This window comes from Oppia nitens, unplaced genomic scaffold (assembly GCF_028296485.1).
Source record: "Oppia nitens isolate AA-2021 unplaced genomic scaffold, nextdenovo-longstitch-racon4-pilon3 scaffold24_pilon_pilon_pilon, whole genome shotgun sequence".
Lineage (NCBI taxonomy): Eukaryota > Metazoa > Arthropoda > Arachnida > Sarcoptiformes > Oppiidae > Oppia > Oppia nitens.
In genome coordinates this window covers 261,900-280,272 of record NW_026533204.1, presented here as the reverse complement: position 1 = coordinate 280,272, position 18,373 = coordinate 261,900, and the positions used below count along the sequence as shown (strand labels likewise).

Below are 18,373 nucleotides of genomic sequence, written 5' to 3'. Positions count from 1 at the left end.
AAACGTTTCCAAAAATAGCAAACAACTTGTAATACAGAGACTCTGATGTAATGCTATTTTATGTTTTATTATTGGCTATGCATTACATAATACTTTATTGCATTTATATTATGCAATGTATAATATTTTAGAAAAAATAACAAATTTTATAACAAAGTTTTCATAGAATTATACATACATTAATTTAATACTGATTTTAAATATTATAAATTAATAATAATATTACATGAATGACATCTTATTATATTTTTAAATTATAAACGTATAATAATATAATGCATTATATGAACAAAAATACTTATAATACCGTAGACTTCAATATACTGTATGATATAATTCATACAAATTAAATACGTGCTATTTATTTAAGCAAATATTATATAAACAACAATAATTGTTAAAATTATATGATATAATATACTAATTAAATTTAATAATAAATAACAAATATCTCAAGTTTTTAGATATATATAAAAAAGTTTAACAATAAATTTTATGTCAAACTTCCAGATTTTTGGACGATTTTCTCGTCTTATTTTTATCGCCTGAACTCACCTCAAGCCTAGCATTGCTGACCTCAGCGCTGGGCTCGCGGGACGTCCTATCTTTCTCTCTGGTTTCGGCCTCCAGTTCCTGTCTCAGCATCTCCTGTACATCCAAACCGATAGACTCGCCCACYAATAGTTTGGCCCTCTGGAAAGTAGCGCTCAGTTTGATTTGTACGACATTGATGCACATGGAGGTCAACGCCAACCCGAAAAATAGGTATATGAATGCAGCCAACAGAACATTCTGATTGCTTGGCACAAAGTCGCCGAACCCGATAGTGGACATCGAAATAAAGACAAAATAAAAGGCATGTAATAGTGACCACTTTTCGCTCGACCAGAATATGATGGCACCGATCAACAGATAGATAATCAATATAATAATGGCCAAAGAGATCGGTAGATTGAATTCATCATCGTCGTAGTCGAACAGTCCTTCGGGTGGTATTGGTGTGATTGGCGGTGAAGATGCCGCTGTTTGTGGTGGCGTCGGGTTTGTGCGTACAATAAACGGTGCTCTTGTTATGCCGGTATCGCTGTCACCATTCGGGTTTGATTCGAGATGACTAACAAATTTCGTACTATTTTTGATACCCCGTACGGGAATACTTGGTTTGTCATCAGTTTTATTATTGGTTTCTTTAATTTGTTGAACATATGGCACATAAGCAATACCTTTGTTTAATGCTATTACTGCTGAGCTCTTATACTATAAAAATTAATATTACAATAAATTGAAAATTAATGTTAAGTTAATAACTAATGTTATGTTTTAGAAATAACATCATTTTTTTGGCTAAACCTTATCAAATGGTAGTCCGGCTAGTGTAGCCCTACGACCCATATTACCGACACTGCGGCCAACTCGGCGTATGGGTCGAAGGCTTTTGTTGTAATAGAGTCGACGTATGTATTTGAAGATAAATTTGATTCCTCGGGTAAATATTTTTCCCATATCTGCCAATACCATCAACAGTAGAGGAATGCCTACAAAAGCGTAAACCATTGTGATGGCCTGACCCGTACGGGTTTTCGGTGGATTATCGCCATATCCTAGAATTGGTTTTTGAATAGACAAAACTTAATTTAATTATGAATTTCATTTGAATTATTAGATTTTTAAAAATACTAAATAATAACATTATTATTTGTTTTTCAGACTAAAGAATATTCTTTAAGTTTTAAGCCTTTATGTCTTTATATTATGAGTGATAACTACTAAAATATACAATCACTTATAAATTAAATTCTTTATCTATAGAATCTGTAATAATAATAATAAACTATTTATATTTAACACTGAATTTTGTTTATTTTTAAAACATATTACATATCACTCGTTAAAAGAGACGACAAAAGTTTGTTATGCATTCACACGAATAAGTGAAATATACAGTATATATATATTATATTATTGTGTATTACTATATATATATATATATATATATATATAATAAAATAACATAAATTAAAAATTAGTTAATTTGTGATGAAACACAAATCTTTTATTTATAAATATATATATATCTAATTAATTAAATTAAAAATCATACTTACAATTAAATGTTTACATACATTCACATACACACACATACATACAAACACATGTATACACTGTAAGCCGCCATTACAGGGGCGTTGACTCAATACGCTATAGCAGTAGAGAGTCAACAGTGCTTAACATTATATGTTGGGGTACACTGTACTATTAATGCGTACACTACTATATAGTGGTACAGTGCTCCCATTTATATAAGTATACAATACTTACCATATATAACTGATTGAAATTCTCTATTTGTTGTAAATCTTATTTAGTCAATAATTTAGTAATTTTTAATATTTTTGTAGACTTTTTGTTATCTTCGTGTTCTAGACTTTACACTTAACACAACTATATAAAACACAACACATAACTAATTATACTTTACTAATTATAACCAAATATTACATTTTACATTATAACTCCCATAGACCTGTCAATCATAGCATTCCTATGCTCTGGTTGCGTCACTGTATCTACAGTTGCGTAACTATAGAATATTCTGGAAGCATAGCCTTGACAGTACATTTATTGATTAGTAGAATCACTATATAATAATGCTTTGCATCCATTACTTTATCAGTTACTCGCTTGCTATCAAAGAGCACGCATCTCTTGCTTTTCATTATATAGTTATCCTATATTCTATATATTATATTGTAATGGAACACTGTGTACTCCCTATCTATTTCAATGTGTTTTAACTTTAAATAAAATTCAGTTATATTTCAATGTTATTATATACACTTGTGACGGCACCTAATGAACATTCGCCTTAATTAATATTATTTATTAATTATTTTCATCTCATTCATCAACAACAACACTCAACATTGGCTTTTCATCACAGCTTCGCTTCAATGACGGGAAAGTCAACCCCACACCCGTCACATTTGGCGCAGTCGGCAGGATCCGTTTGAGTTAAGTGAGTAACCGTAATTTTCATAATTTGGTTAAATCAGTATAGTCATACATTTGGTATATCGGTGATACATTCACGTATGTTATCGGACATATAGTTTATGACAAAACGCTAGTCTAAGGGACGTGAGGCATAGTTCTATTGCACTCCCAATATACTAAGCAAAGTAATCATAAACTATAGAGCTCTATTGAGTGGCCGATAGCGCTGTGCATATATATGTATCACTGCTTATATTAAATTCATTACACTGTACTGATACGCCATTTTGTGAACTCACTGCTCACTTCAACGCATGAGTGGAGCATCGATTGGAAGCCAACACCTAGCAACGCATATTAACGTCTAACAACGCATAGTTAAGTAATTATTTTAATAATGGCTGACGATAACGGCATCAATGGTCTGTCCACGCCACCCGTCACGGGAACGGTAAATGCAAACACAAATACTACTACGCCATCTACTGGTACATCAACGCAAACGCATTTCAACACAACACCTGGTCATGGGCTACCTAAACTTGAGAAATTCAATGGTAGTGATAAATCAATTCGGGTTCAGACTTGGCTGAAATTATATTATGACCACACCGAGAACATGGAAGAACAAGACCGAATACGTAACCTCAAGTATTATTTGACTGGTCAAGCACTCGAATGGTATGGCGAAGAAGTCCTAACCTATAACTGGTCTACTATACCAAACCCGCGTAACTTCTTAAGTAGTCTTATGATACAACGCTTTGGCGCAGACTCGTCTACCCCATTGCTAGACGCGCAGAGGCGTTACCTCAGACGTGATGAGTCGGTACTTGACTACTATAGRGACAAACTTAGACTATTGCGCTATACTAGACTTACAGTTACCGATATAGTACAACAGCTTACCGATGGTTTACCGCAGCACTGGAAACCATATTTTATTACTTTAAGCTGTGCTACAACCAATCGCTGGTTAGAAGCGGCGCAATTAATTGAAACTAATATGAAAAATCAATTTAGATTCGGTAAACCGAAACCAAAGCTAACTCCTCGTACTATGAATGCTAATACTAGTACAGCACCGAAGTGTAGATTCTGCGAAAAGTTAGGAACTGTAGAATTTCATTGGCACCGAGATTGTCCAAACAATCCGAACCGTCGGTATGGTATGTCAACCACTACCGCACGTAACCATAGCACTGGTTACTCTCGTACCCCTCGTACTCCAATTAACCGTAATTCGAAAACTCAAGTAGCAGTTCAAGACATGGTGGTCAGTGACCATTCCTCGCATGAGACTTTAAACTAAACATGCGACCGATACCCGATTTCATTAATCTTGTCGTCAAAGTCAACTCATATCCCGCGCGCGCATTTATCGATACTGGTAGTACAGTAAATATCATTTCTCAACGGTTGGCCAACCATTTGAAACTACCTATCGATACCCATCACCCTATCAATATACTACAAGTTGACGGCAATATCAACAGTATTGGTCGCGTATCTACTAAACTCACAATGGGATCACAAACACATTTAACTACATTTCACGTACTGGCTAATTTCCGGTACCCGCTCTTACTTGGACTTGATGTTGGTAAACGATTTGGTTTAACAGTAGACCTAAGCACTCGTAAAGTTACCGCTCGCATTGAACAAGTAAAGACTCGCATACTAAACATAGAAACAAAAGAAAACATTACGCTAAAGAAACTACTCGCAAGACATAGACAAGTTTTCGCACAACATGACACAGACATTGGACGAATTCAAGTTGTCAAACACAAGATTATTACGGTTCCGCATCCACCAATTCAACTACGTCCTTACCGCCGACCTCAACATGAATACGACGAGATTGTAAAAATCATACGAGAGGCGGAGGCCAAAGGACTCGTACGCAAAAGCAAAGACAGCCAATGGGCATTCCCAGTTACTATGGTACCAAAGAAAGACGGTGGACAACGCTTATGCATAGACTACAGAAGACTTAACGCTATTACTATTGATGACAAAATGCCGATGCCGAGGATCACTGAAGTGTTAGACCGCCTACAAGGCGCTCGTTATTTCACAACACTTGACGTGGCCTGGGGTTACTGGCATATCGAGATGGACTCTGATTCGGTTGACAAAACAGCTTTTGTCACACATGAAAACCATTATGAATGGCTGGTCATGCCATTCGGTCTCAAAAACGCACCCGCAACATTCCAACGCATTATTCAACAAATATTAGGTCCTCTTCTCTACAATGGTGCAATTAATTACTTAGATGACATAATATTATACACAAAAACACACGAAGAACATATAACATTATTGGAAAAAGTATTTAACATTTTAAGACAACACAATATCAAATTAAAACAAAGTAAATGCCACTTTGCTATGAATGAAGTAGCTTATCTTGGACATGTTGTTTCGTATCAATCTGTCAAACCATCTGAAGACAAAATTAAGGCAGTTAAAGAATTTCCGAAACCAACTACTCTACGACAAGTCAGAAGATTTCTAGGACTTACTGGTTATTACCGACGCTTTATTGCTAACTTTGCTAATAAGGCTAAACATCTTACAGCATTAACAAAGAAAGGTGTTACATTTTATTGGGGCCCAGAACAGGAAAAAGCATTTAAAATATTAACAGATGACATAACTAAACCACCAGTGTTAACTTTATTTGACACTAATAAACCGTGTCGAGTATATACTGATGCCTCAGGTATTGGTATCGGAGCTACGTTAACTCAAATATGTGATGACAATCAAGAACACGTAATTGAGTATTTTTCACGCAAACTCAATACAGCACAACAAAACTATAGTGCTACTGAACTTGAATGCCTGGCGGTCAAGGAAGCTATTGAACATTTTGAAGTTTATCTCAACCGAGAGTTTGAGGTCATCACTGATCATAAAGCTCTACAATGGCTTACTACTCTTAAGAAACCGAAGAAAAGATTACATATGTGGGCTGTTGAGCTGTCAACCTATCCAATGAAAATCATACATAGAGAAGGCCGTAATCAACAACACGTGGACGCACTCTCAAGAGCACCTATAGCATTACATCTATCAACTCAAGAAATAAAAGATGCACAAGAAAACACTGATTTATCTTATGTTAAATCACCTGTAATACGATTTGGTATTACAACAGTTCAACACAATGGTATACATAAAGCAGTTATACCGGAAGCGTTACGTACAAAATTATTTGAAAAATTTCATGATAACCATGGACACCCTGGCAAAGCCAAGACAGTAAAACTCATTACTTCATACTATTGGTGGCCAAACATAATACACAACATAAAACAATATGTTGAATCATGTCGCACATGTCAGTTAACTAAACTTGACCATAGGCCAACTCCTGGGAAATATATTTGCCCTGAACCGGATTTAGAGCCTTTAGAATTGGTTGGTTTAGATACTATTGTCATGGGACCGGCATCCGACAAAACAAAGCACAAGTATATTCAAGTATTTATAGATCATCACTCACGTTATATATGGGCATATCCTACACATAAGAATACTACAGAAACTATTATATCACTCTTTATTAATCTTATTAATTCTGGAATACAATTTAAACGTTTATTAACTGATTGTCATAAATCATTTACTTCAAAGACATTTAATGAATATTTATATCTTAATCATATTAAACATTCACTTTCAACTCCATACCATCCACAAACTAATGGTATCGTTGAACGAGCAAATGGTATCATTATTGAGAAACTTAGAGCCGAACTAATAGACAAACCGAAACGTAAATGGAATACATTATTAAAGGACGTCATACGAAAYTACAACAGAACACCACATGACATCACTGGATTTWCTCCACAGTTTCTAATATTTGGAATTGAAGAAACTCCKACATTTGCATCTCCCGCTATCTCAATAGATGACGCTAGAAAACTCGCAAATGAACGTACACGGCAAGCACAAGCAGTTCGCAAAATTCGATTTGACGATAAACATAAACACATTGTTTATGAACTTGGAGATCGTGTTATCCGAATAACACCCGCTAATCATCCAACGGTACAAAAGACATCACCACGATGGACAGGACCGTATTACATCATCGCACGGTATGGTGAAGTCACATATGACATCGCGGACACTTTGTCTGGTCCWACCTTTCGCGCTCACGTMTCTCARCTAAAGAAATTTATTCTACGAGAATAAATTTTCGTCAGCGAGGGGAGAATGTGATGAAACACAAATCTTTTATTTATAAATATATATATATCTAATTAATTAAATTAAAAATCATACTTACAATTAAATGTTTACATACATTCACATACACACACATACATACAAACACATGTATACACTGTAAGCCGCCATTACAGGGGCGTTGACTCAATACGCTATAGCAGTAGAGAGTCAACAGTGCTTAACATTATATGTTGGGGTACACTGTACTATTAATGCGTACACTACTATATAGTAGTACAGTGCTCCCATTTATATAAGTATACAATACTTACCATATATAACTGATTGAAATTCTCTATTTGTTGTAAATCTTATTTAGTCAATAATTTAGTAATTTTTAATATTTTTGTAGACTTTTTGTTATATTCGTGTTCTAGACTTTACACTTAACACAACTATATAAAACACAACACATAACTAATTATACTTTACTAATTATAACCAAATATTACATTTTACATTATAACTCCCATAGACCTGTCAATCATAGCATCCCTATGCTCTGGTTGCGTCACTGTATCTACAGTTGCGTAACTATAGAATATTCTGGAAGCATAGCCTTGATAGTACATTTATTGATTAGTAGAATCACTATATAATAATGCTTWGCATCCATTAYTTTATCAGTTACTCGCTTGCTATCAAAGAGCACGCATCTCTTGCTTTTCATTATATAGTTATCCTATATTCTATATATTATATTGTAATGGAAACGTGTACTCCCTATGTATTTCAATGTGATTTTTAACTTTAAATAAAATCCAGTTTTAATTCAATGTTATTATATACACTTGTGACGGCACCTAATGAACATTCGCCTTAATTAATATTATTTATTAATTATTTTCATCTCATTCATCAACAACAACACTCAACATTGGCTTTTTATCACAGCTTCGCTTCAATGACGGGAAAGTCAACCCCACACCCGTCACATTTGGCGCAGTCGGCAGGATCCGTTTGAGTTAAGTGAGTAACCGTAATTTTCATAATTTGGTTAAATCAGTATAGTCATACATTTGGTATATCAGTGATACATTCACGTATGTTATCGGACATATAGTTTATGACAAAACGCTAGTCTAAGGGACGTGAGGCATAGTTCTATTGCACTCCCAATATACTAAGCAAAGTAATCATAAACTATAGAGCTCTATTGAGTGGCCGATAGCGCTGTGCATATATATGTATCACTGCTTATATTAAATTCATTACACTGTACTGATACGCCATTTTGTGTACTCACTGCTCACTTCAACGCATGAGTGGAGCATCGATTTGAAGCCAACACCTAGCAACGCATAGTAACGTCTAACAACGCATAGTTAAGTAATTATTTTAATAATGGCTGACGATAACGGCATCAATGGTCTGTCCACACCACCCGTCACGGGAACGGTAAATGCAAACACAAATACTACTACGCCATCTACTGGTACATCAACGCAAACGCATTTCAACACAACACCTGGTCATGGGCTACCTAAACTTGAGAAATTCAATGGTAGTGATAAATCAATTCGGGTTCAGACTTGGTTGAAATTATATTATGACCACACCGAGAACATGGAAGAACAAGACCGAATACGTAACCTCAAGTATTATTTGACTGGTCAAGCACTCGAATGGTATGGTGAAGAGGTCCTAACCTATAACTGGTCTACTATACCAAACCCGCGTAACTTCTTAAGTAGTCTTATGATACAACGCTTTGGCGCAGACTCGTCTACACCATTGCTAGACGCGCAGAGGCGTTACCTAAGACGTGATGAGTCGGTACTTGACTACTATAGAGACAAACTTAGACTATTGCGCTATACTAGACTTACAGTTACCGATATAGTACAGCAGCTTACTGATGGTCTCCCGCAGCACTGGAAACCATACTTTATTACTTTAAGTTGTGCTACAACCAATCGTTGGTTAGAAGCGGCGCAATTAATTGAAACTAATATGAAAAATCAATTTAGATTCGGTAAACCGAAACCAAAGCTAACTCCTCGTACTATGAATGCTAATACTAGTACAGCACCGAAGTGTAGATTCTGCGAAAAGTTAGGAACAGTAGAATTTCATTGGCACCGAGATTGTCCAAACAATCCGAACCGTCGGTATGGTATGTCAACCACTACCGCACGTAACCATAGCACTGGTTACTCTCGTACCCCTCGTTCATCTATTAACCGTAATTTGAAAACTCAAGTAGCAGTTCAAGACAATATGGTCAGTGACCATCCCTCGCATGAGACTTTAAACTAAACATGCGACCGATACCCGATTTCATTGATCTTGTCGTCAAACTCAACTCATATCCCTCGCGCGCATTTATCGATACTGGTAGTACAGTAAATATCATTTCTCAACGGTTGGCCAACCATTTGAAACTACCTATCGATACCCATCACCCTATCAATATACTACAAGTTGACGGCAATATCAACAGTATTGGTCGCGTATCTACTAAACTCACAATGGGATCACAAACACATTTAACTACATTTCACGTACTGGCTAATTTCCGGTACCCGCTCTTACTTGGACTTGATGTTGGTAAACGATTTGGTTTAACTGTAGACCTAAGCACTCGTAAAGTTACCGCTCGCATTGAACAAGTAAAGCCTCGTATACTAAACATAGAAACAAAAGAAGACATTACGCTAAAGAAACTACTCGCAAGACATAGACAAGTTTTCGCACAACATGACACAGACATTGGACGAATTCAAGTTGTCAAACACAAGATTATTACGGTTCCGCATCCACCAATTCAACTTCGTCCTTACCGCCGACCTCAACATGAATACGACGAGATTGTAAAAATCATACGAGAGGCGGAGGCCAAAGGACTCGTACGCAAAAGCAAAGACAGCCAATGGGCATTCCCAGTTACTATGGTACCAAAGAAAGACGGTGGACAACGCTTATGCATAGACTACAGAAGACTTAACGCTATTACTATTGATGACAAAATGCCTATGCCGAGGATCACTGAAGTGTTAGACCGCTTACAGGGCGCTCGTTATTTCACAACTCTTGACGTGGCCTGGGGTTACTGGCATATCGAGATGGACTCCGATTCGGTTGACAAAACAGCTTTTGTCACACATGAAAACCATTATGAATGGCTGGTCATGCCATTCGGTCTCAAAAACGCACCCGCAACATTTCAACGCATTATTCAACAAATATTAGGTCCTCTTCTCTACAATGGTGCAATTAATTATTTAGATGACATTATATTATACACGAAGACACACGATGAACATATAACTTTATTAGAAAAAGTATTTAACATTTTAAGACAACATAATATCAAATTAAAACAAAGTAAATGCCACTTTGCTATGAATGAAGTAGCTTATCTTGGACATGTTGTTTCGTATCAATCTGTAAAACCATCTGAAGACAAAATTAAGGCAGTTAAAGAATTTCCGAAACCAACTACTCTACGACAAGTCAGAAGATTTCTAGGACTTACTGGTTATTACCGACGCTTTATTGCTAACTTTGCTAATAAGGCTAAACATCTTACAGCCTTAACAAAGAAAGGTGTTACATTTCATTGGGGCCCAGAACAGGAAAAAGCATTTAAGATATTAACAGATGACATAACTAAACCACCAGTGTTAACTTTATTTGACACTAATAAACCGTGTCGAGTATATACTGATGCCTCAGGTATTGGTATCGGAGCTACGTTAACTCAAATAGGTGATGACAATCAAGAACACGTAATTGAGTATTTTTCACGCAAACTCAATACAGCACAACAAAACTATAGTGCTACTGAACTTGAATGCCTGGCGGTCAAGGAAGCTATTGAACATTTTGAAGTTTATCTCAACCGAGAGTTTGAGGTCATCACTGATCATAAAGCTCTACAATGGCTTACTACTCTTAAGAAACCGAAGAAAAGATTACATATGTGGGCTGTTGAGCTATCAACCTATCCAATAAAGATCATACATAGAGAAGGCCGTAATCAACAACACGTTGACGCACTCTCAAGAGCACCTATAGCATTACATCTATCAACTCAAGAAATAAAAGATGCACAAGAAAACACTGATTTATCTTATGTTAAATCACCTGTAATACGATTTGGTATTACAACAGTTCAACACAATGGTATACATAAAGCAGTTATACCGGAAGCGTTACGTACAAAGCTATTTGAAAAATTTCATGATAACCATGGACACCCTGGCAAAGCCAAGACAGTAAAACTCATTACTTCATACTATTGGTGGCCAAACATAATACACAACATAAAACAATATGTTGAATCATGTCGCACATGTCAGTTAACTAAACTTGACCATAGGCCAACTCCTGGGAAATATATTTGTCCTGAACCGGATCTAGAGCCTTTAGAATTGGTTGGTTTAGATACTATTGTCATGGGACCGGCATCCGACAAAACAAAGCACAAATATATTCAAGTATTTATAGATCATCACTCACGATATATATGGGCATATCCTACACACAAGAATACTACAGAAACTATTATATCGCTATTTATTAATCTTATTAATTCTGGAATACAATTTAAACGTTTATTAACTGATTGTCACAAATCATTTACTTCAAAGACATTTAATGAATATTTATATCTTAATCATATTAAACATTCACTTTCAACTCCATATCATCCGCAAACTAATGGTATCGTTGAACGAGCTAACGGTATCATAATTGAGAAACTTAGAGCCGAACTAATAGACAAACCGAAACGTAAATGGAATACATTATTAAAGGACGTCATCCGAAATTACAACAGAACACCACATGACATCACTGGATTTACTCCACAGTTTCTAATATTTGGAATTGAAGAAACTCCCACATTTGCATCTCCCGCTATCTCAATAGATGACGCTAGAAAACTCGCAAATGAACGTACAAGACAAGCACAAGCCACCCGCAAAATTCGATTTGATGATAAACATAAACACATTGTTTATGAACCTGGTGAACGAGTCATTCGAATAACACCCGCTAATCATCCAACGGTACAAAAAACATCACCACGATGGACAGGACCGTATTACATCATCGCACGTTACGGTGAAGTCACTTACGACATCGCGGACACTTTGTCTGGTCCTACCTTTCGCGCTCACGTCTCTCAACTAAAGAAATTTATTCTACGAGAATAAATTTTCGTCAGCGAGGGGAGAATGTGATGAAACACAAATCTTTTATTTATAAATATATATATATCTAATTAATTAAATTAAAAATCATACTTACAATTAAATGTTTACATACATTCACATACACACACATACATACAAACACATGTATACACTGTAAGCCGCCATTACAGGGGCGTTGACTCAATACGCTATAGCAGTAGAGAGTCAACAGTGCTTAACATTATATGTTGGGGTACACTGTACTATTAATGCGTACACTACTATATAGTAGTACAGTGCTCCCATTTATATAAGTATACAATACTTACCATATATAACTGATTGAAATTCTCTATTTGTTGTAAATCTTATTTAGTCAATAATTTAGTAATTTTTAATATTTTTGTAGACTTTTTGTTATATTCGTGTTCTAGACTTTACACTTAACACAACTATATAAAACACAACACATAACTAATTATACTTTACTAATTATAACCAAATATTACATTTTACATTATAACTCCCATAGACCTGTCAATCATAGCATCCCTATGCTCTGGTTGCGTCACTGTATCTACAGTTGCGTAACTATAGAATATTCTGGAAGCATAGCCTTGATAGTACATTTATTGATTAGTAGAATCACTATATAATAATGCTTAGCATCCATTATTTTATCAGTTACTCGCTTGCTATCAAAGAGCACGCATCTCTTGCTTTTCATTATATAGTTATCCTATATTCTATATATTATATTGTAATGGAACACTGTGTACTCCCTATCTATTTCAATGTGTTTTAACTTTAAATAAAATTCAGTTATATTTCAATGTTATTATATACACTTGTGACGGCACCTAATGAACATTCGCCTTAATTAATATTATTTATTAATTATTTTCATCTCATTCATCAACAACAACACTCAACATTGGCTTTTTATCACAGCTTCGCTTCAATGACGGGAAAGTCAACCCCACACCCGTCACAAATTAATATTTCAATTTTGATTAGATTTTTGCAATTGCAATTATTATAACAAAAATATTACTGTAAAACCCTATTACTAAACTGAATTGTAAATTACTTGTAAAAATAGCGTTATATGTTTTAATGTGTGACCTATTTATTATATATTTATTTTTCATATTTTTTTACAAAAACCTATTGATATCATCATCAGTAAACTACAAAATTTACATAACAATAATAATAATAATAACAAAAATCTTAAGCAAATAAACTACAAGTATTTAAATGAGTGAAAAAATTCATTAGTTTTTTGACAGTCAATTAATTTAAATTACATTTTATTATCATAACTGTAATAAACATTTTGTTAATAAGCATAAAATAATCAACAAAAAAAATGTATATACTGTTTATAAACAAACTTTGTTTTCTAAGTTAAAAAATCAATTATCACTAATATATTACAATTAACTTACATAAATATAATTGTTGTTTTATTTTAATTATATACAATAGTATAATATATATTTATATTTAGTATATGTTATAAGTGTTATAAATTTAATAATCTAATTTAATAAATAAAATAATAATATTTATTTATAAATAAAAACTAAATAAATTTAAAAATAATGTATATTACGTATGACTGTATGACTCTATTACATTTTTTTAATTTTTTAAAAGTATTTCATGCAACTATGACATACACAAAGTTATTGAAATTTTATATATCTATTAAATATTAATTTTTAAAATAGACACACAATTTCATGAATTTCATTGTCACTTAATAATGAGTGAAACGATTTTTTTAACTAAATGACAAATTCAGAAATTAATGTCTATTTTTAAAACAAAATCTAAAATATCTAACGTTTACAAAATCCTCTTTAAAATTGTTGTTTTAATTTTAGTTGGAAATCATGCTTTTCATAGCTTAAATAAATAATAATAATAATAATATTGACTTTTAATATCAAAACTTTTATATACAATAAGTACTACTTAACTGACTTTATTTATTACAATAACGTATTGTATATTTACTTAACTATAATATATTAATGATTAATTGCTGTGTTTGTAATAAGGCGTGGTTCACATATTACGTTCGCACTTGATGGGAGGGGGGTTAGCTATGCGAACTTTTGCGAACGAGGGGGAGGGGAGGGTATAGTCTTTAAGAACGTTCGCATTTAGATAATATTTTATTTCTTGTAGTGGGGGGGGGTGGTAGCGGTTAGGGACATGCGAACGTATTTTTTTAAATGACTACATGCGAACAATTGCGAACATAGGGGAGGGGGTCTAGATTTCTTAAAAAGTGCGAACGTAATATGTGAACAACGCCTAATGTATTATTATCGTTAAAAATAATATGTTAATAAAATATTATTATTATTATTATTTAATATTTGCTCAACATTTCAAAAAACTAATTTATGTGTAATCTTTTTGAATAAACATATTTATAATAAGTATTGAATTTTTTTGACACATTTATGTTTATAACTTTCGTCWAAAATAATAATAATAAATGTTATCATAACAGTAAATTTGTAAATTACTTAGAAATAATAATTAAATAATTATTTTTTATCTGATATAACTCATCATAAAGTCAAAATATATTTATAAAAAATAAATAAAATTTATAAATAAATGCAAACAAATTTCTAAAATATTTTAACATTTTTTTCCCCAAAAAAATTACTGATAATTTAATTTATTAATAGTTTCCAAATTTATGCTTGATATTTTAATCTAATTTTATAATTTAGTATTTTAATTTACTATTTATTAATTTTTTAAGTTAATAATTAGTCAGTAATTAAATTATAAACTAACCTATTGTGGTGAAGACAGTCATACTGAAGAACATACCGCCCATGAATGTCCATTTGTTTGTCTCGACATCGTTTGCTATACCCATATCGAGACCCCGTTTGCAAGTATAGGTTACCTGTGTCTCAAACAATTGGAACTGTTTCTCCATGAATGCCAGCCATCGACTATCCATTTCCATGGATTCCCAGCCATCGCCGGGCATCGGGTATTTGATTCGCTCGTTCCACAAACGTTTGGTCAGATTATTCTTAAATTGAGTAACGGGTTCGCGTAGTTTGCGGATTTCGGCCTAATTTTTTTGTACAACAAATACAGTCACTGTATAGACTAACTACACATTTAGTTAAATGTTGTGAACAAACAAATACATACATTTTGTTGTTGTTCAAACCCACCCTCGACCGACTCAAAAATCCAAGCACCGATACAGGCGTATAACAATAGGAAAGCCAACAGCAAGACATGRGAAAACCATTTTTCACTAAACTCCTTAACCTTTACGGCCAATTCGACAACCTTTGACTTATTATCAATGGTCAGCACTCGTCTGCTGAACTGTCTCGGGTCGAGTATCACCAGTCCCGGTATATCCGACGGATTTATTGTTAAAAATTCACGGGTGGCTTTCGTAAACTTTTTGGCCATAATTTATCACAAAATTTTAAAAAATAATAGTATAATACTAAATATCATAAATAAAATTATATATTACATGACTTAAAAATATTAAAAATTTTGTTGTCTATTATATAATCATCACAAACTATTTGAAAAACAAAAAAAATTATTTTAGTAATAATATTGTAATAAAAAAAGGAGATGAGCTTTTTTATTCAAATGAAATTTATGACAATATATATTATCAAAAATTGTTGTTATTTATAGGATTAATAACAATATAATTTATTGTCTGAAATTGTTGGGTAAATAAAACAATGCTTATAATTAACTAAAAAAACTTATATTGTATGTTATATTTACCACTACTTTGTCTCTTAAATATTTTTAAAAAACTGATTCAAATGATAACCTCTCAGATGAGAGAAAAAGAGAGAATTAGATGCCATTCTTGAGCGCAGAATCTGATCCAATCTTTTTAAGATGAGTTGTTAATGTGGATGTGTTTTAGTAGCTCTTTGTGGTAAATATTTTGGCATAATTTCAATATATATATATATATATATATTAAAATACTATATTATGTATATATTACAAGTCTAAAAAATGTTTTTTATTTTTTCAGTCACTTTTGTGATGTAATAAATAATATCGAGAAAAATGAATTATTTGGGGTTAAAATTTATTAGTAAATGCTTTTTTTACTGTGAAATAATTATAATATGATAATAAATTAAATTAAAATTATTAGATATTAATTAGATAGAAAGAATTATATTTATTACAATAGATTTTTTAGATAATTAATTTTTTTAATTATCTAAACATAAAAATACTAAATAATATCATAGTTTTTATATATTCATAGTTACTGTTAATTTGTAATCTAATTCAAAATATAGGTTGCATTTGTTTTATCATAAAATGGTAATAATGTATAACAATTTTTTTTAATTATCAAAAGAAAAATATTTATTTATTATCAACAAATATTTTTTATTTAAATAAAACTATATATTAATATTTATAATTTTATATATAATATAAAACTAGTGATACATTAATTTCTGTCAATTTGTTGGGCATATTGTGAATCAATTGAATCGATGGGAAACCACGGATGTCGACACACATTATCAATATCTATACGCTTTTTAGGAATTGGCTCCAGAAGCTGATGTATGAGATTCTTGAGGTCTTCAGTGATTACATTAGTGACTTCATTACGGAGTTTGTACTGTCGTTTAAGCTGTTGGTCATACATTTTGCGGCGATCTTTCTTCTCAAACGGATAGTCCTTATTAATCATAATATAGAGACTGACGCCCAGACACCAGACATCAGCTTTGAACGGATCGTAATGTCTTTTGTTGACAATTTCTGGCGGATTATGAGACGGAGTACCGCAATAGGTGTTGGACAGGTCGACAATATTGTCGCGACCAATGTTCACAAATCGGCTAAAACCGAAATCCGTGAGCACAGGGTTCCAGTGTTTGTCAAGCAATATGTTGTCCAGTTTGATGTCGCGATGGGCCACCCGATGCTGATGAAGATATCTGACTGCTCTGGCAATCGGACAGAACCAACATTTTGCCTGCCATTCGCTGATACCATCGTTATGGCGTACATACGACCCGATCGTACCGTTCGGCATAAAGTCCATCATTATGTAGACCTTATGTTTGGTACGGAACAGATCGACAATAGTAATACAGTTGCAGTGCTTCAGGTTTTTCAATATAGATATCTCTCGTTTGGAGTCGTCGTCCATTTTGCCGTCTTTGGTCTGATTGTCGACTTTAATCACTTTACAGGCGTATTGTATATCATTTTTGCTGGTCTTATACACATTTCCCTGACCTCCGGAATCCAATTTTGCAAAGTTTTTATAACCTCTCTTTGACAACACTTTGAGTCCCTCATGAGATACACTAATATTACTACTCATTGTCTCATTTATTGATAATAATATACTGTATATTATATCTGTGAATATAGATAACTGTTTATTATAATCATTAAAATTAAAGTATTATTTGTTGAATTGTTAGATTAAATTTATAGATTTATTGTTTTAGCGCGTGCTTTAATGACTCGTGTTTTCTCTCACTATTTTTGAACAATATTTTTTTATTTAAATACACAAACATTACACATTAATAATACAAAAATAAATTATTTGTAAATCTATAGATGAGAGAAAAGATTAATTAATTAAATTTTTAAATTATTATCAATGTGTCAATTATGAAATTTTGTATGAGTTAGCAAACGCGCCAATTGTTGTCTATTGATTGTTGAATATAATTGTATTATAATTTTTGATTTTGTATATTTAAAAATTCAAATCTATTTATTATTTGTCAATTAATTGTAGTCAAACTTCTACTTAAATTGTGTAGTAATAGGACAGATATCAAACATTAAACTGTTATATAATTGATTTACATTATATAAACTGATTGAACAGTTAGTGGTGATCATCACTTGACCAACAAAAATGGTATCACAGATCGGTATCATTGCACTCATGTTATCAT

General features: G+C 33.0%; 2 protein-coding genes across 2 annotated transcripts; both read right to left on the bottom strand.

Annotated features, from left to right (window-relative positions):
• Positions 1 to 498: 498 nt before the first annotated feature.
• Positions 499 to 15,857, bottom strand: LOC128954011 (potassium channel subfamily K member 2-like). The gene is made up of 4 exons (XM_054299577.1): positions 15,585 to 15,857; positions 15,213 to 15,501; positions 1,351 to 1,601; positions 499 to 1,257 (listed from the first exon to the last, which is right to left on the bottom strand). Exons 1-4 carry the CDS (start codon positions 15,855 to 15,857, stop codon positions 499 to 501), a joined length of 1,572 nt encoding a protein of 523 aa, XP_054155552.1.
• A 1,033-nt stretch (positions 15,858 to 16,890) lies between these two features.
• Positions 16,891 to 17,831, bottom strand: LOC128954010 (testis-specific serine/threonine-protein kinase 1-like). Its single transcript, XM_054299576.1, has one exon. It carries the CDS (start codon positions 17,779 to 17,781, stop codon positions 16,891 to 16,893), a length of 891 nt encoding a protein of 296 aa, XP_054155551.1. The 5' UTR covers positions 17,782 to 17,831.
• Positions 17,832 to 18,373: the final 542 nt, after the last annotated feature.

Bases quoted from the DNA above. Each gene is read 5' to 3' on its own strand.
- LOC128954010 (XM_054299576.1), bottom strand. From the start codon at position 17,781: ATGAGTAGTAATATTAGTGTATCTCATGAGGGACTCAAAGTGTTGTCA.